Source organism: Ylistrum balloti, unplaced genomic scaffold (genome assembly GCF_031769215.1).
Source record: "Ylistrum balloti isolate Yb309-2 unplaced genomic scaffold, AGI_CSIRO_Ybal_v1 Utg370214, whole genome shotgun sequence".
Taxonomy (NCBI): Eukaryota; Metazoa; Mollusca; class Bivalvia; order Pectinida; family Pectinidae; genus Ylistrum; species Ylistrum balloti.
Genome location: NW_026782182.1, coordinates 1,017,697 through 1,042,969, shown reverse-complemented (window position 1 = coordinate 1,042,969; position 25,273 = coordinate 1,017,697). Strand labels below are relative to the sequence as shown.

The window sequence follows — 25,273 nt, the reverse complement described above, 5'->3', positions numbered from 1 at the left end:
TATACACTTGACAATGGCGCAGACAAATTGGATGGACACTGTTACACTTCACATTCATGAAGTGAATTAAACAAAATAGTATTCAAAATAGAAGTCGAATGCTGATTTCAAAATATCTGACCTGTTTTTACCTCATTGTTCATAGAACAACTGAACTCATCCTTTATTCAGAGATTCAGCAATTTAATTTAGTTTTCTATTTTTATCAAGATCTTGTAAAGATTATTGCAGTCAGATTTTAGTAATGCAAAATTCCTTTCAGAGGACCAGCAACTAGTCAAATAATAAAAATTGTGATCCCAACCACATGAAGATCATTTAAGATAAGTTATTGCAAAATTATTCTGGTGCTGGGAACAAGATTATATCAGCCATTTTATGTATAAATGTTGATTCACGCATTGGTTTGTTATATTTCAATGTTATGAAAGGACGATATACTGTAAGGATCAATATCACATGATTCAAAACTTAATAAAAAGTCACCAATTTAATATTCAAGTATGGTCAAGTTTGGAAATTCATGTTATTCTGCGACTTCATTTGTTGTTGTCTAACATTGGCCCTTACAAAAAGGCCATTTTAAAGACCGATTTAACACTATATTATTAGATCAATCAAACATGAATATATATTCTTTGGACACTTTACATATATTTGAATGTTAATCCTAAATCCCTTATATATCAAGAAAAACACGTTCCACACTTGCAACCACATATTTGATGAATATCTACACAAAAACAGTTATATTTTTTTTATATTATTGAACATAGATATTGATAGTTGTGATAGTGATATCGTCAGATATTTATAATTTATTTTTGGTGGCTTCGACCTGTTGATTCATTTAACGTTTGTATTGTATTGGCATAGCAAAGTTTGTAGCGCCCGGAGTATGGAATTGTTAACGGTAAAGCCATGGTTATGTCTTTTGCTTGAAATATACTTTTTTACTTGTTTTTTGACAATCGGCTTATTGGTGCCATAACGAAAGATAAAATATCTATGTAATAGAGTTGAATGTTTATTCCTGAAATAGTACAATGTCTGTATATATATTGTCATTCTGTATAGGAATACAGTGTTTCTCTGTACTTTTAATATGTGTCTGTACTTATAGGAGAACTATTTCTGTGGTTAACGGAGTATCATTGGCAGCGTTCGTTGTGTAGCATTACAGAAATATCGCTTTTATCTTCGTGACGTAATAAACAAGTCAACTATTATTAGGCAGGTGGTACACATTAGAAAACCAGAACAGATGATTTTGAAAAAATAATCTAATATTTAATGTACAGACTTTTAGTCTTTACCCAGCATTGGCTAACTCTATCAATTTCACCACATCACCAGATTGTAGGCATGAAAATCCCTCTGGAATATCTTGTTTTCTTATAGATGTATAGTGTTATACAAATTGGCACAATGTCATGGTCATTGCGATTTTATAAATGCATGTGTACAATATATCTATAATGGTGGTGTACTTCCGCTTCGAATTCAAGATGTTTCGGATGCAGACACTGCTGGTTCCATATAAAGATAAGCTTTTCATTGCTTTGAAATGTGTTGTACACGTCATGTGCATATTTACTGAAAAATGACCCTTTCTGCGTTTGGCCCCTCTTCACTTTCCCGGGTTTATGTTTTTTCACGCAATGAAATGAAGTTTTTGTTTTGTGGTAGCAACAGACGGGTGTCCCTTTCGTCGTTCGCTCATGATCTGTCCTTCAAAAACTTCAGAAGATTTCTTTTTTCATAATTTCTAGATTACTGATTATAAATACCTTCCTATCCGTTGCGTTACAAATTGAATATTAGGTTTGCATGATCGAAGTTTGTACAAAAGACACACAAGTAAATAACACCTTTAAATACAACTTAAATACAGTAGAACCCAACAATCAGTGAATTAAACTGTATCATACAGCTCTTTTGTCCTTCCAGGAATCGTTAGTGATACAAAAGGCCTAAAATTTGAAGCCTAACTGGCGAATGGTGAATTTCACTTGACCTATAATTCACTAAAATTTATAATAATTTAATTCTAGAAAAAAAAAAACGTCAATTACATGTGTATATTCTTAACTTTTCCACTATCTAAATAGATTAAAATGTGGCTTGCAGTTTTCTTTAAACTTAGCACATATGAAACTTTTCATTACACCTTTCCCAAGACTTGAATGCACTTGTAGTTATCTAATTTCAGATTTTAAGTAGTATGATATGTATGTTCTGTATACATAGGTAGTATAATACATTGTATGTTTTCATTCGGATACGTACCTGCGTGTTCGCAACGAAAAATACATGCAAATAAAACTGAAGTATTATAGTATTTTATATATTAAACAGTATGTTTTCAGCTTACAAGATTACATCTTGCTTCCATTTGTTGTTCATTCAGAAGATAATTCCATACACTTTGATTTCTTCACATAAATGGCATCTATAGAAAGTTTATAACTTTCCAAAGGCAGGAAAGATACGAATTCGAAACACTTTTCCTATGGGAAGACATATTTTGTGCAAGTACATGTTTGGACTTTGTAAATATAGGACATGCTTGTAAAGTATAAAGTACGATCGACAACTTACAACATACAAAGACACGCCTTCAGAAGCCTTAAGGGCTTATATTGATGTTTGTATGACAACATTGACAAACAAATGTATCAGGAATTGGAGTAAAATAAGAAATCATGTCTTGATGACACATTCAAAGAGTATATTAGCTAAAAATCAAACAGGAACGCAATGTTACAGGAATAATTCAAATATTTAAAAATAGTCATACTCTACTGGAAAATTTTGATTCTGGTACTTAAACGTTTACTTCCGTTTCATCGGAAATATTACTGTCGATCAATTCATACTTTTCTCTATAAACTACAGATAATAGTTATGCATTTCGTTTATTTCAGACTCTTTAAATCTCTCCAATATTCTTTTAAACTGTCGGGATGTACTCCCTCCTAGACTTTAGGCCTGCTGTGCTGTACCAGTGTTGTTTTTACATACCGAACATATACGATTATATGATTTCTAAACAAAAAATACTCGATAAACTGTATTGTAACAAGAATAGCAAGGCCTCTGTACATTGATTGTAACATGGTTTTTTTTGCATTCCTGTGATGTGTCAACTTTTACTGTTAGATATAAGTCGGTCTTGCACTCCGGGTGACAGCTTATGTTTAATTTCTGAACAGCTGTGCAAACATGCAACAGAACAGTGTTTTTAACAGATATGTATTCGTTTCCACCTGATTTATTTGAGACGCAAGCATGCGCAAAACCTTCCAAAGGGTTTCAATCCCGTGTAAGTTTTTTTTCTTTTCTTTTTTTTCTTTTTCATTTTTGAGTAACACAATTGTAAAGATGCAACACAATCCCACTCTTGAAAAAAAAAATATATATATAATGCTGTACTGTATACAACGCATATCAAAAAGACTCGCAATCATTTCACAGAAGCTGGATATGTTATATATGCGACGCATGATTCAGGAAGACGTTTGAATCCCGGTCCAAATAGGTCAACCAGCCTTCGTGTTGTGTAAAGCGACCTAAATTTCAAGTTTTCGAACTCTGATATTCTTCCGACGTAATTGTATTTCTGTATTTATCATTTTATATGATTCCACTTACTGTACTGTAGGTGACCTGTTACTTACCTGAGTTATTCCTATTCTTTTATCTGTGGTAAAGTCACAGTACACGTGGAATGGTGGCTCTCCGCCAGCTCCGTCAGGGTCTATAGCATATATGCTATCAGGGTTGATCCTTTTAGGAAGTATGGCTTTATTCGTCTTAATCTCGTGACAGTCTCTATATACGTCTATATGAAACACAGAAAGACATACGCATACACAGCATAACTGATATAATTTGGTCAATCTAGACGAGTTTGTTTACCGATTGAGAATTAGCATCGATTCATAAATATATACCAATATAACTTGATGTGCGACTTAATATCCTTCTGCTTACCTATGTTTGTACCGGTAAGACAACGATTAAGGTTAGATTTGACACCACATACTTTTACAATATTTGATTTTATCTATGTTTAATGTGAAATACGTACTGTAACATTCCATAGGCTTCACGTGGACAGTACCCTGGACTCCTTGTGGGAGATGGATAAGTTGTACTGGGATGGAGCCCTTCACCACTACATATCCGCCGTAAACTTCGTTTCCATTACACTCACATTTACCAGACTTACAGGAAATCGTTCCTGAATTGTTAAATAAAAATCATGTACAAATATTGTTAATAGAATTGTAACACTTCATTATCTTAGGGACAGAACGCACTTGATGGGTACTACCATATTTCGTTAATAGCAAGAATTAAACCCCGATATTGTCGTTGGTGGCCTCTTTGATGACTTTTGTTAGTGAACAACAGGGGGGAACAGACGAAAACAATTGTATGACGAAGCGTATTTGAATTATTTACAGCAAACTAATCATTTCAAAAAAACTTAACCCCTCCCCCGAAAAAACCTAAACATTCTTGAGTTGATTTATTTCAAAACGCGCCTGTATATTATTCAAATGATTAAACTGTACATATGGGGAAATTGAAATGCTGCCTGTAATACAACATGTATATTTATCTTTCATTTACTTTCGTGTTACACCTTCTTCGTAAACTTTTATTTCTTTGTGTGAATTCTGATCGATTTCAAGAATACAATAAGTTAGAAAAAGCCAGGTTTGTCTGTGAGAGTATTATCAACAAAGGAATGTTTCCATCATTGTCCAATTAGATTTCCGGTTTGTGCTTATGTATACTGTAACTAAAGAAATTTACGCGAGTTGGAAATTTACACTCAATTAGCGGAAGTCATTATATCGCATAAATTTTACATACGCGTATTACATGTATACTAAAATATACACTGATTATGCAAAGATATATTTATCGCAAAAATAACCCCGCGCGCGGACAGTTTGCCTATTGAAATCGCGAAATAACACCGCGAAACAACCATATTTACAGTAAATCTTATCAGCATGTCAAATTCCAATTTTCAGAACCCAAGGGTTGTAACATACAAGTAAATATTCTACATGACATAAACACGACACAGTGATTAGATTTACAATAGAGTACACAAATTATACATGATTATACAATGTTGCCGTTTTATTGGTTAATAAAATGATTGATTATAGAAAAATATATTTCATAGATTAACTGCATCATACAAATGTTTTGTCCCAGGACTAGTCATTGATGCTAAGAACTTAAATTGTTAAATCAGTGAAGCGAGTGCAGAAAACCATTATCAATCGAAAGAAATGTCAAAATCTAGATGGGGAGGTGTACTAGCCATAATATATTTGTTGATGAAGAGAAAGAAAATGAAAGAAATACTGATAAATCATAATTTAGGAGAGCAAAAGAGAAAAAAACACCCCATACAATTAGCTTACTCTTGACTGGATTGAAAATACTTAATTTGTTTAAAATGTTGAAAATTAATCTTCCAATGATATTTTAAGTGGTATCATCCATGGTCATACGTTCATACATGTGCTCACGTTTGCTGTAATGTACAATTTAATCCAAATCCCGCAAATTGCTGTTGAATTCCTAGATTTTAAAAGAAAGCAGATTGGAAAAGATTTTGCCTTATCATATATTTTCTTTTGGTAACCATGGTAACCAAAGGAGAACCAACGTTTAAGCAAACAATACCACAAACGAATGCATTTCCCATCCAATATATAATTTTAAACTTACTCCGGCAACACTTCAGTTTTTAAAAAATCGGTTACCACCATAATTTGTTCTAGAGCAGCAATTCTGGAAACATCTTTTGTGTCAAATCATAAGCTTTGATGAGTTTGAATAAAATTGTTCCAAAGATATACGAGCTATTTGACATACATGTGTATGGTGAACAATAACAAAGGAAACAAACAAAATCCGTGTGGTCCATGTCATATTTGTAAAGTTTTATCGCAATTTGGGTCGAAGTTTAGAACTCCCGACAACATCTCTGTAGTCATAGGTCTTATTTGGTTATCATGGCGATCAAATAACTTTGGAGGTTTTGAAAAAAATGGAAAATAGAACTATGGTTATTGCAACTCTTCAACCCCCTTATAGACAACTTTCATTGTTTTCATAGAAACCTTTCTGGAAATGCCTGATTTGCCAAATTATAGACTGTGATTAAGTACGTACGCCATTTTACCAAATTTCATTAAAGTCAATGAAAACATGAAGGAACATATACATGTTTTCTTTAGTTCCTATTCAGTTTCATATTAATTGTTTCAAAAGGTTATGCAAAAACTGACAGACAGACAGACAGACAGACAGACAGACAGACAGACCCTCTAACTTCGTTGCGCGGACATAACGACTGTACATTTGAACAAGTCAAAATATAACGGAGACAACTACACAAGTCCCCCAAACTACCCATGGTAGGAAATAATTCTACTCAACAGCTGAGAATATCTTCAATAAAGCAAAATACCTGACATCTGACTCTAGATAATTGAGGCAGTCATGCGTGGTCAGTCAAGAGACTCTACCAGACAACGCTGGACAAAAGATAGCTGATGCACCCATAAATTAACATATGTAAGAGCCTTGACATACACCATTAACACCGTTGTGTTCCTTGCGTTAGACAACACTTATCTCTTAATTTTTATCAAAATTTCAGTTTCTGTGGCGGCCATCTTTGATTTTAGAAAAAAATACATTCCAAACTTGAGTTAGTTCCCGTTAAATTTTAACCAGTTAGAGACTCTGACCGCCATATTCGATGTTATATCGAAGAAAAGAATAGCTGAAAGCATAAAATCCGCCTAGCCATCTATGCACAGGCAAAGGTTCGTTCGTGCAAAGCGCGGCGTATAAATGATAATAATGATTATAAAATAAGTTTTTATATGTAACCAAATTTCTTGTTAATGACCATAGCCACGATACAAAAACTGATCTGACTACAAAGTAATAAATATTATAAATACTTATTACCGCTTAGGTTGTTAAATATCACAATACATAATAATCCGAATTTTTATATTCGTGATGGTAGCGAATAACAACAGCTGATCTGTAAATATGGTGACTAACGTAGATTATATGACCTAACAGGGATGTTGTACAAAGTTACTTGCCGAAACGTGCATGTATAGTTTAATAATCGTCTGGTTGCTTCCGTCGTAAAATTGGTTGTCTGTAACGTTCTAAAGTTTTGAAGAGTCAGTACTGAAAATAATCTACACGGTCATGCTCTCAAAAGACAACCTTTTAATCTAATTTAATAAGTTGATTGGTTACTAGCGCTCACTTAATCTAAGTCTTGAATAAATAAATTGTAGAAATGACGTTTAGTTCAGAAATCACGTTAAATCTCCGTCTTTTTCTGGCTTGATGTATCCTTCATGAATGATTTCCATGAGACGTGCATCAATGACAAGGTTATATAAAGAGTGCACAATTCAGATACAAATGTATGGATGGTCAACTTGTGTCATGTATATGTAAAATAGTTTATCCTGGTCAGTGTATCATGTGTGACAGAACCCCAATGATATAGTTATAGATAAATACTTATCAGCGGCTGACTTGTTAATTAAAGTAGTTACATGATAAATAATTAATGCGTTAATGACCATATCGACTATACAACAACTGATATGGGTACATACGGTGTTAAATCCAATATCGTAGGTTTGTCAAGGCGCCATATTGTATCAAATGGTACAATATACACTATATTACTAGATCATATGCGCATTTTTAATGGATCAGTATTGTAAAGCTTGTAAACAACACAGAAGTTGCTCCAAATGACGTCATCGTAGCTATGTTTAAACTTGGAACACGGGCATTACTGCATTTTGAAGCTCAATTGAAACAATATTAACTTGTTTTTTTTGGGTTTTTTTTTTTTTATTTCTATTTACTTATCATTTCATCAAGTTTAATATTTTGATTTTTATTTGTTTTCACCACGTTCGCTGTATCATGTGCCACCCGACTCCTTGACCAATATTAGGACACTTTCAAAAATTACCATTTCTTTAACATCATAAGTACACTGGTATTTAAATACTCATTATTGTTATAACAATAATAATAAGTAACGGCGTAAAAACAATAGTACCCCACTTCGTTCAGAGAACTTAATAAAAGAAGCAGATTAAAAAACAGAATGGTATTTTAAAGACGTATGGTACCGTTTGGTCCTTGTATCCAGTCGTCCATATGCCTTCCATCTGCTGGTATCTGCGCATCACCACACAGTAGAAAAATAGCCTGCTCACAATACACGGATTTCTCAACCAGCTCAGCAATATAAAATATCTCAAAGACGAAGTAGTAGATAACGACAGTTCCATTCTCAGATACAGGAGGTTCTGGTTCGATCGGACGGATTTCCTTTAAAGATAAAAAAAAAATGAAAGACCATGTTTGTCTATAACAAAAACTCGTTACAACTCAGCAGACTTATTTCCAGTTTGAGACAATATCTGTCTACACTAATGTCGTATATCTTGAAGCAAAGAGTCGCTTAAACGGATCTCAGAGGAATTTCATACACGCTAATGAAGTTGATTTTTACGCAGATGTCAAAATATTGTGCAAGTCATTTTTTATTTTGAATTGACTTCGCAATCGTATTAAAGTTACAACCAAATTGGGTAGATTGCCAATACAATGTCTATCAATTTCCGTATCTTTGTTATGATGAAAAATGAAAGCAAATCAAGCGAGTTCACTTCATTGATGAAATGAAGTGTTTTCCCCAAAATTATCACGAGTCTTATCATTTGAAAGTTAATCATCATTGCTTTTGAAAGTTTAAAAAGACAGCTTTTAAGATAACATCTCTATCATTCGATACACTGTCGAATTAGTCCATATGTATCTCACACCCGGATACTGTTTTTAACTGAAATATTCATAATCTTTATATAATTTCCATCTGTATTTTCATCATGCTTACCGCAATGCCCATAGGAGGTCTAGCAATTATACGGCAATATATTGGATAGGAAGGATTGCCCTTATCTGGACCATCTGGGTCTACGTAGATTGTACCCGATTCCAGGATACCAGCATTTATACGGTCCTGACACGACCCCACAATGCCTGATTAATCAAAATCTGAATTAAAGTTTCTCAAACATGCGTATTCACATCGACAATGTCCAAAATATTCAATTATCAGTATGTTTTATAAATGATATGATATTAGCGCAAGCGAATGTTAGATCCCGTGTTTCTGTTTGGAAAATAATAGTAAGACTTGACATACCTTAAAATGACAATACAACTATTCAAATAAAGCATAAATTCAATCCACGTTCCGCATAAAGCAAAATGTACCTGATTATTCCAAACGTCAATACACTATGGCTTTTACTCCTCATCAAGACAAGGAAGAAAATGTCATCTTTCATAATCGATTACCATTTAGTTTTTTTGCGTTGTAAACCCAATACTTAGGTAGATTTCAAAATTATGCAGTTACTTAACAACTAAATTGTTTTAATTCTGGTTAATTGCTCATGTCATATTTTGTTTAATGATACATAATTTAAATCCTATCTTGAAATACATCTTTGCATTGTATTGAGTAAAAATCCCTACAAATGCTGAATGGTTTTAATAGCACAAAGAAATTTCAAATTGTTATATATTAATTCTTGAAAATCAGTGTGCACGAATATTGCGATATATCATGCATTGGCGAGGATTGGTTGGCGACCAGTACATTTCGAAATAAATGAAGAAAGAATATAATGCTTTGAGTACAAACCAATAGGAGCAGAGTTACAGATCAAATCTGTCACTTTATAGGAACCGGACCGAGATGCCACCGTATCACTTAATGGGTCCAGTGAAATGCACACTTGACAGACCGGAAGTCGCGTTTTGTTGTGTATCCAACCCTCATCTGTGTAGAGATTGTCATCCTCACTGTCACAGTTACACATGGCATCAGTACCTCCTACGCACGTGCCTGTCACTCCACATGCGCAAGAATCGTCTCCATTTGAGCCACCCCAGCCTAAATGAAAATACCATTAACACATTTTTGGAAAACTTATGCAAAGATTTCATTATTGTCTAGTGAAATTGATGCAAACAAGCTTAGTTTTATTCCGTGTCTTTAGATGATAGCCGCTCTCCATCAACATGCAGAAGAATGACCTAAACACCTTGATCTGCTGAGGGTATCTGATGCGTTGTGAATACGTACATCATCGGAATTTCCTTTCGATAATAAGTATATAGGGGACATCAAACATAATATCAGCATCCCTGTTATGCGCTAACATTTTTAGAAAGATTGATACGAATTTTATTGCAAGGAGAACAAAACACCTTACCATAAACTTAGCAAGAGTATCGTTTTGTTTTAACCAATATTCCGATGGACTGTACATTTTTGCTACGAGAACTTCTTGTCGAGGATTTTACTACTGACTAAAATTGAACAAATGATTCAAGTATTGCTACCTGCATTATTTTCACACTTCACTTGCGTATACCCACAGTACAAAAATGAGCACTCAAAAGTGGCAAATCCTATCAACATTCAGCTAACAATCCGACAATAAATCGATCAATCAAAGTTGAGGTAATATATCATCAAAATCTAAACGTGCATTTGACTTGATTTTCAACCAAAACGGTGTTTCTGTTCCTTAAAAACAACGAGTCAAAAATCTTGAACAGTCACTGCATAAACAAACAAGGCAATTCGACGAATAAGTCCCCCACCAATACACAGTCTCAACAACATAAACCCATACACCCATAAAAGGAGATGGTTCCAGACTTTTTCTTCGAGGAACGGCAAATGTCAAAATGAGATTAAGACCGGACTAGGTAGGTGGATAATACATGGAAATACGGACACAACGCACGACCATAGTCCCTGTTCCCGATGGGAGACTAATAATTTATTGATGTCAATATCAACTTTCAATACATGGTTCAGGGAATAAATGAACTGTTATGTAGAGATGTGCAGTTTAATCCAGGATCTACTAGAGACAAATACATAACTGACAATATTACTATCTAATGCATAAATGTTTATTCACTAAGATACAAAACAGGTATTATTGAGATGCTGAATTTGGAGAATATAATATCGTCTAAGTTAGAGATTTACTGCCAAAACGATATTTTCGTTCTTGAAATACCACGTAATTAAGTAAATCGATAAAATCACTCCATAGATAAATAGTTACATGTATGCAAACAAGAAGTATGATATATTTTACCTGGTTGCTTATCACCACTACAAGTCCTGTAAAAGACATTGTCAGTCCTTGGCGCATTACGACATTCGTAACTCAGATGTTGTGTACAATGCTCTGATCTGTCTATCAGTGCCTGCAAGAAAGATGATGCAATCGAGATGATCTTATTTGCTTACTTACAGCTACAGTTATAACTAAACAATATTATGCAGCTTAATTTTGTAAAGAAACATTCCGCCATCTAAACAGCTGTAACTAGACCACAGATAAACGAAATAAAGGTGTTTAAACTGACTTATTTAGTCAAAATATCGATCGATATTAAACCATGATTTCTGGAATCATCACAACAAGCTGCTAAAATACACATGATTTTTTGTTTCAATAAAAGCGCATTAATCTATACTGTTCATAATGTGAAAATGATACCATTGGAATAGCAATGTTTACATTGTTGAAAACAATCTATAAAGTTAATAAAATAGCAATTCAGATAATAATCATAATAAAATTGAAAAGGTAAGAAATAGCTAAATATTTACAAAAACAAAAATGATGACCTGTGTGCGCGCTGCTAGCTGATGACATTGACCTACCTGTATTTGTTCGGGAGAAATACCATTATTGTACGTAATGTTAAAACATTTGTTGACGCCATCGCCTCCTGAAGTTCCAGTGGAGTTTTCGGCGTCTACAAGGAAGACCAGCATGAGTGTTAGTGTAGTAAGTAGTATAGCTACCATAAAATCGTCTTCAGATTCCTTGTGTTTACCTCAATGATATTTAGGTACGGTGATAATTCCGTTCTTTTTTACTTAATCTTAAACTTAATCTTTTTTCGCAGAATCTTTATCATGATGAGTTTCACAATGCAATATGACAATTTCAAAATTATGAATGTAAATATTTAAAAAAATGTCAATATTGCGTAAAAGCTATGTCTTACAATTACTGCAAGTGAAATTAAGTAAAGTGAAGTAATTACATATATCAAAAGGAATAAGGAACAATATTTAAACGAAGATGTATCAAGAGGGAACTAGATTGCCCCTTAGAATGATTAATATAATGATTTATGTATTTAGAAAATTTTGTTTTCTTGATTCATTCCGACATTGTTGTAAAGAGAGTCTATACACAGATACTCAAAACACTACTAAATCTCTTTTACATTTTTAGTTACTATACAAAGAGTTTTTGTTCAAACCTGGAGATATAGATACGATGGTCTGTGGGAACTTGCAGAAGACAACAAACGGTTTCACCCCACCAGCCCCGTCAGGATCAACAGTGTATTGGGTATTTGTTGGTATAGGTACTTCGCTTTCCATTTTTTGTCGTCTGCCATCCAGCAGACTCTTACAGGTAGGGCGGATCTCTATAACGTTTAATATATTGTGATACATATCAAGCTAGTGAAACAACATAAAATATAATTTTTCAACTTTTAAAGTTGAGCAGCAAAATCATAATATACTCGCAGAAATGCATCGGGGATATCAGTTTGATAAACACGTTTGCCCTGTCTTATAATGATATCAGCTTGACCTCTGACATTGAGATTAACGTTATTATTCTGCGATCTATTCATTATGATGAGTACAGGGTGTACAGTATAATGAAATTGTCCTCCTGTATCCCCTATCGGGATATCGTTTTGAGAGGAATTAGAGGTCTCAAGCACGTTTTCGGTGGAAATAGAGTCAGGGATAAGGTTGACATTTTTCATCCTGAAATGCATTTGTTACATCACTATTTTACTCCTAACATCCGAAGTGAAATGTAAATAGGACATATCGAATCTGCATATATATTTTTTTTTCTGTTTCCAATACAATACGCAGGCAAAGATAACACATCCACATGTATGGTGGGTGGGGAAGAATTCCAACTGTAGAAAATAATCTATTTCATTTATTGTTAGAAAATGGTTGATTAATGAAAAACATCGCTATCATCCTCGGTAACCAAGCTTTCCGTGTTTAGATTGTTGTTCTATTCTTAAAATCAAAATCAATAAATATCGCATGTCTTGGAAGACATATAACCTTAAGATAGGGATACAAATAATATTATTATAGGGATACAAATAATATTATTATTGAGAGTTTGCAGACAGTAGTTCAACATGTACCTACCAAAACACATAAGCGGTCCAAGGTTAAGATTGTTACTGCTTTGAGGTTGTGCAAAGGTGAAATTCATCACAGGTAAATGTTCCTTGTTGAATAAATTGCCAGAATCTGACCTGCAAAAAGATTGATTTCAATCAATACAATGTTAAGATATACGAATAAGTCCTACACCAAGTTCGAATTCGGAGAAGTGCCCCATATTTGATTTATCTGAAGAATATCTCTCAACAAAATCCATTGTCTTCAGCTTTCCACATTTCAATTAATCAATATTCGAATAACCCCTTTTTAGCGAACAAAAACAAACATTATATTTACATCTTTGACAGGTTATCAACTTAAATGCAATTATGAAATTTATTAAGTTTGGGGTAAATGGATTGAAATTTTGCATTATACTTTTGCGCTACAAGTAAACAAATTTGATTTACATGATGGATCGTAATTGTTGTGGATGCGCCATCATTGAAAAAATATGCAGTTAAGAAGTAGAACGTTAAACTGAATTAATCCACAATATCATGTACGTACGTTGATGAGCTGCCATCACAATTGCACACCCCAGATCCATCACAAGTGTTGGTCAAAGCGCACTGGCAACTGCTTCCATCTTGGCCATGCAAATATTCATGAGTCGCACCGTCTAGCCCAATCCAGGATATTATCGAATCTCCACCTGAATAATGAATTAATTTATATATTGAAAGATAAGTTTTTGAACATGTAAATTGACTTCATCATCCGGTTGTTCGTTTGCTCAGTTATATTACTTAAGAGATTAACTTAAATGCGGTTGAAATTACTATAAAATTTGTTGCATGTTTATGTGGTTTCGAGATAGATTCATGCTCTTCTGTTTTCACTGTTCACATTTTAAATCACATACTGTTTTTCACGAGTTGTTAATAAAAAGGAAAAGTAAAAGATTTCTTAATGACTCCTTTTCTTAATTTTATTTTTTTACAATTTTACTGAAACGTTGGAGGATAAATGACGTTATAGAAAAGAAACGATAAGATGAAATACCTCAAAATTAACAACCTACACAGTGTTCTTCCTAGGTTTTCATGATATCCAAGTTTTTCTGGTGATAGAACCGTTTACATATACCTGCTGTCAATTCCAGGGTAACGAAATGAACCCAATGGTGTTATTTGCTCTAATTATTAATAGAACGTCTTTTAATTGTATTTACTGCCAATATGAATGTAATATGGTTGAGAGATCAATAGAATGACGTTAGGACGCCATCATTATTTGTCTTGCTCACAGATCGCATTCATAATGACAATGGATACAATCTGACAGACGTTTAAGGATTAAATAAAGGCAAAAAACACCCTCAATTTTTTTTTTATATTTCGGATATCATTTAGAAAATTATCCTTTTTTACTAATTTAAAATTGTTTTCTTCGTTATATGTTTACATCCTTGAAAAACTCAGAGAAATCATTAACGTCATTCTATAATGAGGCGACGTGCAAAGCGTTGACATAATGACGATCATAGTGGCCCCAAAATGATGTCAACTCATAGTCCTGTGATCCTGGCAGCATCTACTCTTCGGTGAATAATATCTGAATCAACACTGGAGGCCAACTTGCAAAATGAAATATACCCGAGTATGTCTTTGTTTTGTTTTGATTATTTGATATTCACTGGTGGCAATGAGATGTTATTCATAGTAACTACAATAATATGAAATCGAGATAAAAACAAAAGCCACTCGCAGACTTGACAGGTCTGGCTGTAATAGCCTGTGAACAACACTGCCTTGTAGTAACTGATTAAAATGATAATGTGCTTCATGTAGCGCTGTCTTTTATTTAATATGAATAATTGGTAAGATCACGTGAACAATAAGATATGAATATCGCTTTCCAATTTAAAGTATTCTTTCCCATTCTGTTACGAATGCGTTGCGTGTAAAACTTTGCTGTGAATTTGTTTTTACAAAACCACGCGCGTTTATTAATTTGAGCATTCAGAATACGAAAGATAATAAGAGTTGAAACTAACGGGAGTAAACTAATCCACTTTATCACACAACAGCCTCATTTTATTTACAGGTGAGAGTAGAGTAGTTTAAAAGACGACTGTTACAAAGAGGAACTATTCCTCGCAATTACTACTGCTTTCGGGGAATATCTTTATCGGTAAATCTTAATGATGGATATGTTTCGCTTTTTTGCCAAAGTTGATTTACCATTATGAATTATTGATTTTTGTTTTGATATTTTTTCAAATTACATAAACAAGATACAAAATTTCTTCTATGTAAAGTTTGATGCATCTAGATTCGACTACCAGTCAAACTACTGATAGGAACTTAAAAACCGCTAAAATGTGAACAATTGAAAACAACAATTACAGTAGGTTCAAATAAAATATGTGTGATTATTATGTTGTCGTACTTACTAGCATTGTGAACTTTTCCCGGTACATTGCAGGTGTATGAAACAGCTTGAGTACAGTAAATTGAACGAACCATCAATTTCTGCAGTTGCTTGTTGTCAACCATGCGATACACATATTCCATAACACCTTCAATTTGTCTCTATTTTTTAGGGAAAAAATGAAAAATGTGAGGCTTTGATAATGTAAATTCTATACTATTATGTAGTTTTGTATTAATGGATTATTTTCCTAGGTGGCATATGTGTTTTGACGATGAAGAAGGACCATCTTCAGGTGACTTAAAATGCTGTTTTGAGGTTATAAAAAGGGATAATGATATTAAGACTGATACAGTGTTGGGTCTGATCCTTCTGATATAAATGAAGAAATTAGTTATTTTTGTGATTATTTAAGTTATTCATGGAATAACAATGTATTATGGCAGTAGGAAAATACCCATACTTTAACAAAATCTCAAATTGTTTAACAAAATTTAAACTCAGCTAGTAAAAGTTATTGAAAAATATGTACAAAAGAAAGATTTACACGGAAATAATTACAAGATAGCTTATATGAGACCATATGTTCCACTTCATCGACAACACCAGCATTGTTAATTTTGGTCAAGAATGGTAAAGCCTCATCTGTTCACAGGGATTTTTAAAGGAAAAACCAAAACATCCACTTAAATTGTTCCATCATAACACTTCATTGTAAAGGTGTTTTACAGAAACCATGCATTGTTCCTTGGTTTTATTATTATCTAAGCACTATACCTACCGATCCTTCTGACTCGTAGTGAATAACAGTCACTCCATGTGGTGGATTAGTGTACATTTGACATTCCACAGGGAAAGGTGGAACATTAGCTGTGGAGTATTTAAATCAGATAAAATATTCTTTAATATCGAATTACATATATTGCTGAATACTGTATATGGAAAACGTTTACCATAGTGAAAGTCTTTTTTCATAATCTATGTAAAAACCGAAGTATTGCGTTGAAGCTTAACAACGTGTTGTTTTATCATCATTTCAGGGTAAAATTTAACTCTAGGCGAAGTCAATTCGTTTGAACGAGGGCGAAACAACAATAGGTTTTACGTAAACAGTGACTTAATCATTTTATCTTATAATCTATTGAATAACTGAAAATTGAATATGATAATAGCGAATAATTTTTTGCGATCCCTGATGTTTGGTTATCCTTCAGCTATACTTTAATTCATACAAGCATACGCCATGTCGTTAATCGAATCACTACAGAATGTTTATTCTTTTCAATTTCTTTTAATGACCTTCATAGGGTGTTTTCTGAAAGTTTGTATATACGTGTGTGTGTGTGTGTGTGTGTGTGTGTGTGTGTGTGTGTGTGTGTGTGTGTGTGTGTGTGTGTGTGTGTGTGTGTGTGTGTGTGTGTGTGTGTGTGTGTCGAAAATGAATCAACTTATTTGTCATCTGTGAAATTAAAACACATCATATTTCGTATTGTGAGTGTGCAGTTTAAAGTGATTCAATTCAATTTGTTTCATGCCATTTACGGATAGTAAAAGAAAATTAGAAAGGGGTTTGATAGCGTTAAAGACTAATGAAATAGTCGTATACGAATTAATTACAATGTTAATGTTGCTAAGTTAAAGGCTAAACAAGAGGTAGAAGTTATAATAAAATGTGAAAATAGATGAAAGTATCGAATTAAAACATCATCAATTACCTGGGTCTCCTTGTCTATCTTCTGGACCATCGGTGTCTATCATATAGACATAGCTATAATTTCTTCCTCTATCCCTCAGGTACGACTCGCAACTGGCTTCAATTGCTGTGTCATAGTTATGATAAATAATGTTTTCATGGAAAATACATAAATGTACATAGAAAAGTAAAATGAAAATCATTTAGGAAGAAAAACAGAGTAAAATTATTTGAATACAGGACTACCATGGTATCCAAATGAAGAACCAATGAAGAAACCATAAAAAGTAGGGTTTTACGGGAAGTCCCGTTTTTTTATTTGTTTTATCTTTTGTGAGTGAACGAGTAGTTCATTTCAGAGAATATCAGTTATTAAAATCGAAAAGCATAAATAAATAAATAAAAAGCGAAACGGGAAAAACTGTTCTATATATCGTTTTCAAAAGAAGTAATATGTACATTTTTAGATTTGACAAAATCACAAAATTAGTCACACCAAAAACCTAGATATACCGGTGCGACAGGTATGTTCCGCATTTGTTGACCAAAATGAAAAAGAAATCATATTGCATATTGTTTTTAATACAAATTGTTGGCAAACTTCTTCGAAAGTGAGTAGAGTTTGGTAACTACTTTAAACTGCCTTAGGGTCATTACTAAATAACTCTATCTTCTGGCATTCACCTCCACACCAATATTGAGTTTTTCAATATCTCAATCCGTTAAATAGTAAGTAAGTAGTAAGAAATAAAAACACTATAGTATGGCCTGGAGGTTTCTAATCACATAATCATATATCACACTATCATATACTTACAGAATGCCTGCTGGCTGCATTTGAGAGAAGAGATAGTATATGAAGCATTCTGATTTGCTGCTCTTCCTACGTCTCCAAAATACATTGCTGTAATAGGTAAATTATCTTTATCAAACTCTGCGCCAAAGTCCATCCTCTCTACCCCATCTTTCAAGTTACAATTACATAATTTATTGGGGTCAGCACACGTTGATAGCAAGCCACATGGACACGCTCCGTCCCGATTTAAACTGCCAGGGAAGAAATGCCTTTTCTCATTTCTAATATTTGTGAAATAGAAGTCTTGTAAATCGGTGTTCTGAAAAAAGAAATTGTACAATTATGTCAGAATACATTTAATATATTTTAATCAAATTTAAAGCTAATTAGTTAATTTTCAATATAAGAAATGAAAATTACGTTAACACAGTGAAACATACCATACAATTAAATGCTGCCTCTTGTACGCAGAATTTCGAGAAACCAACTATCTTCGCTACAACATCATTGTTTATGGGATAGGATATTGGGACCAATCCTGGGCCTGTCGGTTGTTTGATGACGGTTCTACGGAAGAAAGCAGGTCGTATAGTGATAATAAAACAAAGCTTCCTATTTCTACCTAATTTATACAACTTATTCTCTGCTGCTGTGTATGTTGTTTGGTGCTTAGCATCATTGCTTAAGCCGAGTACTAAACTGATGTACAATAAACAATAAGGAAATTTAAACTTAAATTCAATAAAACTAGGGCAAAATGTAAGCAAAGAAAGATTTACACGGAGATTCTTGACAAAAATACAAGAAAAATTAGACCAGGTGTTCCAGAAGTGTACGTGTCTTCTGCTTCACCAATGACACCGGCCATGTAAATCTTGGTCAATCCAAGTAAGAAATGTCATGCTTTTAAATGAGAACAAGGTATACCAATGAGTCACTATGACGACCGTAAAGCTTCCCCATAACTTGCATCTTTTGAAACCAAGTGTTATGATTTTATCCGTCAGTTGTCGATTTCACAAAAATCGTGATAATTTGATTTATTTGAATATTGGCACTCTTCATGATATACACTTGGCATGTATAATCATTCAATACTGAAAATGATAAAAAGAATTGAATTATTGGAATGTTGCATCCCATATGGTTTCTTCCTTTCCTTTCGACCAATTTGGATTTTTGTTTTTCGGTCGTCGCCTAGGTTCAAAAATTTTATGTCATTGGTGTCACTGAAATGTACTAGAAGGAAACAAAAGCTGTGTGATGCAGTGAAATTTATTGTTTGATGTGGTTATATTGTGTATTAATATCTATCTAATTTGTTGTAGTCTGTGCTTGCAGCAGCATTAAAACAAATACGATACTTGGCATTATGATGATATACAAAAAACTTTAAATAACAAATAGATAAAATATACAGGGGATGCTTTGGTGTAAATACTTCATTGTCTTCTAAAAATTTTGTTTACAGAAAACATAGGCATTATGCTTACTGTGCGTAATTGATATAGTAATTTTGCACAAAGAAATATTCTGGTGTCAAATAATAAGTATTTGATAGAAAGGAAAATTCGAATGTATAGGCAATGTGCACGCAAAAGTGTTTACCAGTATAAAGTTACTTTGGTAATATTGAAAAAATTCGAAAGGTAATCTCTCAAAGTCGATAAAAATGCATTGCGTGATTTCATGATTTTCTTCGCCAAACACTTTAAATCAAAATGCACGTATGACAAATCTTTCTAAATACTCATACTATGTATTGGTTTGTTTAAGTCAAAATGGATGTCCAGAATTCTAATGCGCCTGTTCGCCTCGGAGAAAAACCAATGAATGAAGAAAAAAGTGCGATAGAAAACTTTAACAACATTGGAAGTACAGCGTGCAGTACCTTTGGTCAGTTGTTTTCCAAGTCAATTTTTCATGTGGTTGTGTCAATAATGACTATGAATGTATGTAATATGATTCAAATGTCAGCAGAAGGTGTAAATATGTATAAGCGGAAAACTTCTCCTATCCTTTTGACTAAAATAGAATACTTACATGGGTACTATCTGCGTACACAAATATCATTACAATACTTACATTGATGCTAATTGTTTACGTAATTAGATGTTTACGTGGGTACTACATATTTTCGTAAATAGAAAATTTAATTTATGCTAATAACTATAAACGTGATTAGACTACTTACGTCGGTACTACTGTGACGCCCACATGTGGGTATGTCTCCATGTCACAGTGCACTAATACAGGTTCCCCCTCACCAGATGGACCGTCTATATCTATGATTAAGGCCGTGTTCTTTTTCTGACCTAGCTTATGCTTTGCTTCGTCACAATCCTTCGGAATATCTTAAAAAGCAATGAGATTTCAAATTTATCTCTAAGTTTAAACTGTTAAAACCATGGTTTACAAAAACACCTAAGATGCATTTCATAAATCTCTAATTCAAGAGCCTATAATTATGTATACACTCTCAAACTACTTAAATTACTTACCGAAAGGCTGTGGACTACACACCACCGCACCGATTTCTGTTGTGAATCTCTGCACTCCCGTTAGTTGCATGTGCACCGACTGTATCGGTAATAATTCCCGCGAAATCAGTTTGCCACTGTCTTCTACCAAATTGGCAGAACCATCGCAGTTACAATGGGATCCCCGAACTTGACAGAAACCATCAAGCTGTCCACAGGGACACTACACAACAGAAATTCAAATACATAGAAATTAGATGTTGATGAAAATGATGAAAATAGAAATCATTTAATAAGGATTTTTAAGAAAACAAAAAGAGAAGAGCAGAACAGACAGATGGATGAACAGCAATGTTATTTCTGATAGGTATGTTCAGAAGAGCTTTTTCAATTCGCAATCCGATCGATATTGTGAGATATTACACTGTGGTTTTATTGTTCCATAAGGGAAGCTACATATTATGAGGTTTTTTGTTACCATCCCGTCTACAGATGAACCGGCCCATGTCGTATGTTTTTCTCCATTTCCGTCCACCCAATGAGTACCATTAGCTAACATCACACTGTACCGTCGACATATTGCTCTGTAAAATAGATTATGAAGCAGATTCATGCATTCATGAACACATTAATTACACCTCCCTATTCATAACAGGGGAAACACCAGCAAACTTGAGCAAGGAAATGATAAGGTAAAGGATGAAAATTGAATTGATTTAATTGATAACACAATTTGTGAACTGTGTTTAAATTCATGAAATACGAAGTAGTCACTACAACCAAAATATCAGAAGACGCACAGTGATATTATTTTATTATATTTGACAAAGTTCTCTTCTTTGATGAACTGTTTAAACATGCCACACGAAGCCATTCCGAGTCGATAGCGACGAATGCCAAGTACTCATTCCAGTTTCAGTTAGGATTTGATTAATTAGAAGCTTTCTTTCAGCTTTAGCGTAAGGCGAAGAGGGTAAAATCCCAAACTTTCGGAGGAGAGGAGAAATTTTTAGCATTTATGTTGCGAAACTCCTTTTGTGGCTTTAAATACGTCGTCTATACTCTCTTTTAACGTAAGGCGGTCATGTACACTGACATGTAATAATGGGCAAATGCATGTGGTCATTCATTTATTATTTAAGCTCTTTGAACACTGACGATTGCTTAACGATGTCATCTTAGGCTAAAACTCAAAGAATGCTCCCCATTCATAATATCCGTACAGGACACAACAGTAGTTTGATGTTTGTTGTGACTCTTCCAGTGTATCAATAGCGCATCAACAACCATATTCAGTTCTGTGTCAGAATCACTTTGTAAACGCTCTTGATCTTGTTCGAGATGTTCATTTTTGGGTAGTAAATTTTAAAACTGAATTGCTGGTCATTTTGTAGCAGACGACAACAATACATGGAAAACACACTTGTCCTCCTAAAGATAACTTCAATGTAATATTTCCTTGTATCTAATAATAATTATATATATATTCTTTATCGATTCATATTCTGAAAATCTTAAACAAATTTGATCACTCTTTTAATTTTTGATTTTATTAATTAACATATGGAAGTGTTCTCTCACTTTACAGAATCTGTGAAGAATACATCTATATGCCCAAAGCGATATTAATATGACCAAAATAATGGACAAATGAACATGCTGAATTTGGTAGTTTCACTGGGTCCACTTGAGTAGAAATTGAAATTGAAATAGTTAAATAGGATATGATATTTGAAACAAAATCCGTTTTACGGTATAAATACATAAGAACTTAAAAAGATAAAATAAAAGAACTATGAATATTTGTTCATCTTTTGTAACATCAAAACCCCTACAACCTCGTTAAGTTTCTCGTTCTACTTACTTCATTTCCTGATAACAATATCCAGAATTGTTAGCTATCTTTTTAATCTGCTCAACAGTTGCATCGTATTGTAAATCAAAATCTGGATCAGTGGCCGTTATAAGTTTACTTTTGACTTTGGTCTTCACTATAGTGACACCTATGTTGTCTCCACGCATGTCACAATCGACCTCAAGAGCAGGGATAGGCCCAGTGCCGTCTGGATCGATGAGGTACGTCTTTGATGTGGCAGTGGGCTTGTTCTGGAGAATTTCATGACACGAAAGTGGCACCACTGAAAAACACAAAGTTAGGGGAAATTAAACATAAAAGAAATATTTCTTAAAAAATAACAAATTATCTGAAATATGGATCAAATACACCACTTCAATATTTCAACACAAAATTATCCTTTTAAGACAATTTTAAGACCAGTGAACTCAAAACTAGGCTGTTGAATATCGGTATAGCCATCTCATCATTCCATTAAGTAGAATATAAATATTTCCGAATATTAATTTTGTATACTAAATGAGTAAATGTTGAATAAAAGTCATAACTTAAATTTGTATAAAATTTCTTATGCTACTTTGTAGAATAACGATGATGATATTTTAAAATATGTTTCTATTTTTGCTTGTGTTGTATCGTCTAAATAGTGTTGCATTTATTTATGTATCATGAGTGTAAACTTCTCAATTAAAATTCACTTCGTTACACACTATTTCAATGAAAAGCATTTACTGGAAAGTGGCCTTCTTTTGACATTGATTAAGCAAATTTTCTTTATGGGAAATATAAGTATTTAGAAAAGTTACCTTCGCATGATAACCCATTGCCTGTATAACCTGATTTACATGTACATTCGAATGATCCATCGGTGTTTATACAGTCAGCATTCAAATGGCAGTTGTTTTCACCTGTTTCACACTCATTTACGTCTGGGAAAAGAGAGAAATCAACATTTTGTTGTAATATACATTGTTTGTAATAATATAATCATGAATCATAAAATAACTTCTTTTCGTGTAGAGAGAGTTAAAAGTTAATCATATTAAAATGTTCACGACAACCTGGTCGAAGATCTTTGAAAATAACAATCATTATAATATTGTACTAAAGATATTAATTTTACCTGTACAGTTGATGCCATCTCCACTGTATCCGTCATCACATACACATTCCTTAAGGATACACTTTGCATGTTTGTGACAGTTTGAGTCCACTCGACATATTTCTGCAATAATTACAACAAAACAATACACTTTCTAAAAATATTTTTGATATATTTGCTCAAATTCAAAAATGGAATTTATGGCATGTGGATTTCAAAGAAATTAAAGCTTTTGGCCAATCTTCAACACCCTCATTCGAAAAACACGTCTCCTGTCGTAATTCGCGAAAAATAATTCAAGATGAAAGGGAGAAAATACAGAAGAAATATACAGAGGACGAAATCATAAAAATGTTCGAATTCATGGCTGAAAATATCTTCATCGAGTTTATTGCCATGATCTTCGAACAGGTCATTGGCAGTCCTATGGGAATTAGTTCATCTTCTGGCTTACATTTTTTGTTATCAAATCAGGACACAAAGACCATATGAAGTCCAAATTTCACTTCCAGATATATCGTGACGCCTTTTCAATAAATAACAAGAGGTTCATTGACCATATTCATCTTATACACCCTGAAAAATTGAAATCAGGTACAAGACACGTTCTTCTGCATCCGCCACTTATTTTGATCTTTTACTTCAGCGGAAACAACAGTTTTCCTTCAAGATATATGATAACCATGACGATTTAAACTTTCTAGGGTGAAGTTTCCATTTCTTGAACGCAACATCCCACATCCATTGTGTTAATATGTCGCAGTTGATTCGATATTCTAGGACTTGTTCCCAGTATCACTAGTGACAGACAATTCCAAAACATAACTGACACATTCACAATAAAGGGTTTCGGATGATGCAAGTTGATGAAGATTATGAGAAAATTTCGCTTTCCTCGTAATGATCTCATCGTGAAAAAAAACTCCATTTCTTTGTACGATATGAAGCTGGACGTGTTTGTTGTGCTTAAGTGTACCTGGTTGTTCCGTTGGCGTTTACCTTGTTCTCGTTTGTGAACGTGACTCTTCTTACTTGTATTTGTCAAGATTATCTTGGTCTTTTTCTCCTAATACTTTTTGAAGAGTATCCGTCTAATGTTTAATGTTTACCATATTTTGCATTAGTTTCGTTCAAAATGAATACGTTGCTTAGCATACTTTGCTTGGTTATCATCGATGTTATTTGGTTGATTAATGATACGTTTTGTGATAAGATTTGTACTTACGTTTGCAACTGAATCCATCACCCTCGAATAATGCCCCGCATGTACAAACAAAGGAACCGGGGATGTTGGTACAGTTAGCGTTTGGGTCGCAGCGATTCGGCGGTACACACTCGTTGATGTCTATATAACAATGATATGATATTAACCTTGTTGAGATGGATTTTTGATAATGTTATGACGTATATATACAAGTTATATTAAAAAAGACCTTAGCAAAATGAATGAGATGAAATTTATATGTATACCTTAGTATCTATAAATGAATCGGCTTTTTTATTTAAATATATGTGTCGAAGTGAAGATATGCAATTAATACCATATTT

General features: G+C 33.5%; 1 protein-coding gene across 1 annotated transcript in view; it reads right to left on the bottom strand.

Annotated features, from left to right (window-relative positions):
• The window catches only part of LOC132551782 (uncharacterized), a 53,601-nt gene that overhangs the window by 24,571 nt on the left and 3,757 nt on the right, over positions 1-25,273 (bottom strand). The window contains exons 4-25 of the mRNA XM_060215926.1: positions 24,951-25,070; positions 23,747-23,848; positions 23,430-23,552; positions 22,633-22,906; positions 21,247-21,352; positions 20,790-20,991; positions 20,483-20,642; positions 18,729-18,855; positions 18,310-18,607; positions 17,515-17,619; positions 16,581-16,669; positions 15,822-15,960; positions 13,934-14,078; positions 13,406-13,515; positions 12,475-12,645; positions 11,864-11,958; positions 11,289-11,400; positions 9,812-10,063; positions 8,996-9,141; positions 8,226-8,427; positions 4,094-4,246; positions 3,681-3,844 (exon numbers count right to left, since the gene is read on the bottom strand). Coding sequence (XP_060071909.1) covers positions 3,681-3,844; positions 4,094-4,246; positions 8,226-8,427; positions 8,996-9,141; positions 9,812-10,063; positions 11,289-11,400; positions 11,864-11,958; positions 12,475-12,645; positions 13,406-13,515; positions 13,934-14,078; positions 15,822-15,960; positions 16,581-16,669; positions 17,515-17,619; positions 18,310-18,607; positions 18,729-18,855; positions 20,483-20,642; positions 20,790-20,991; positions 21,247-21,352; positions 22,633-22,906; positions 23,430-23,552; positions 23,747-23,848; positions 24,951-25,070 — 3,395 coding nt within the window. The remainder of the gene's footprint in view (positions 1-3,680; positions 3,845-4,093; positions 4,247-8,225; positions 8,428-8,995; positions 9,142-9,811; positions 10,064-11,288; positions 11,401-11,863; positions 11,959-12,474; positions 12,646-13,405; positions 13,516-13,933; positions 14,079-15,821; positions 15,961-16,580; positions 16,670-17,514; positions 17,620-18,309; positions 18,608-18,728; positions 18,856-20,482; positions 20,643-20,789; positions 20,992-21,246; positions 21,353-22,632; positions 22,907-23,429; positions 23,553-23,746; positions 23,849-24,950; positions 25,071-25,273) is intronic.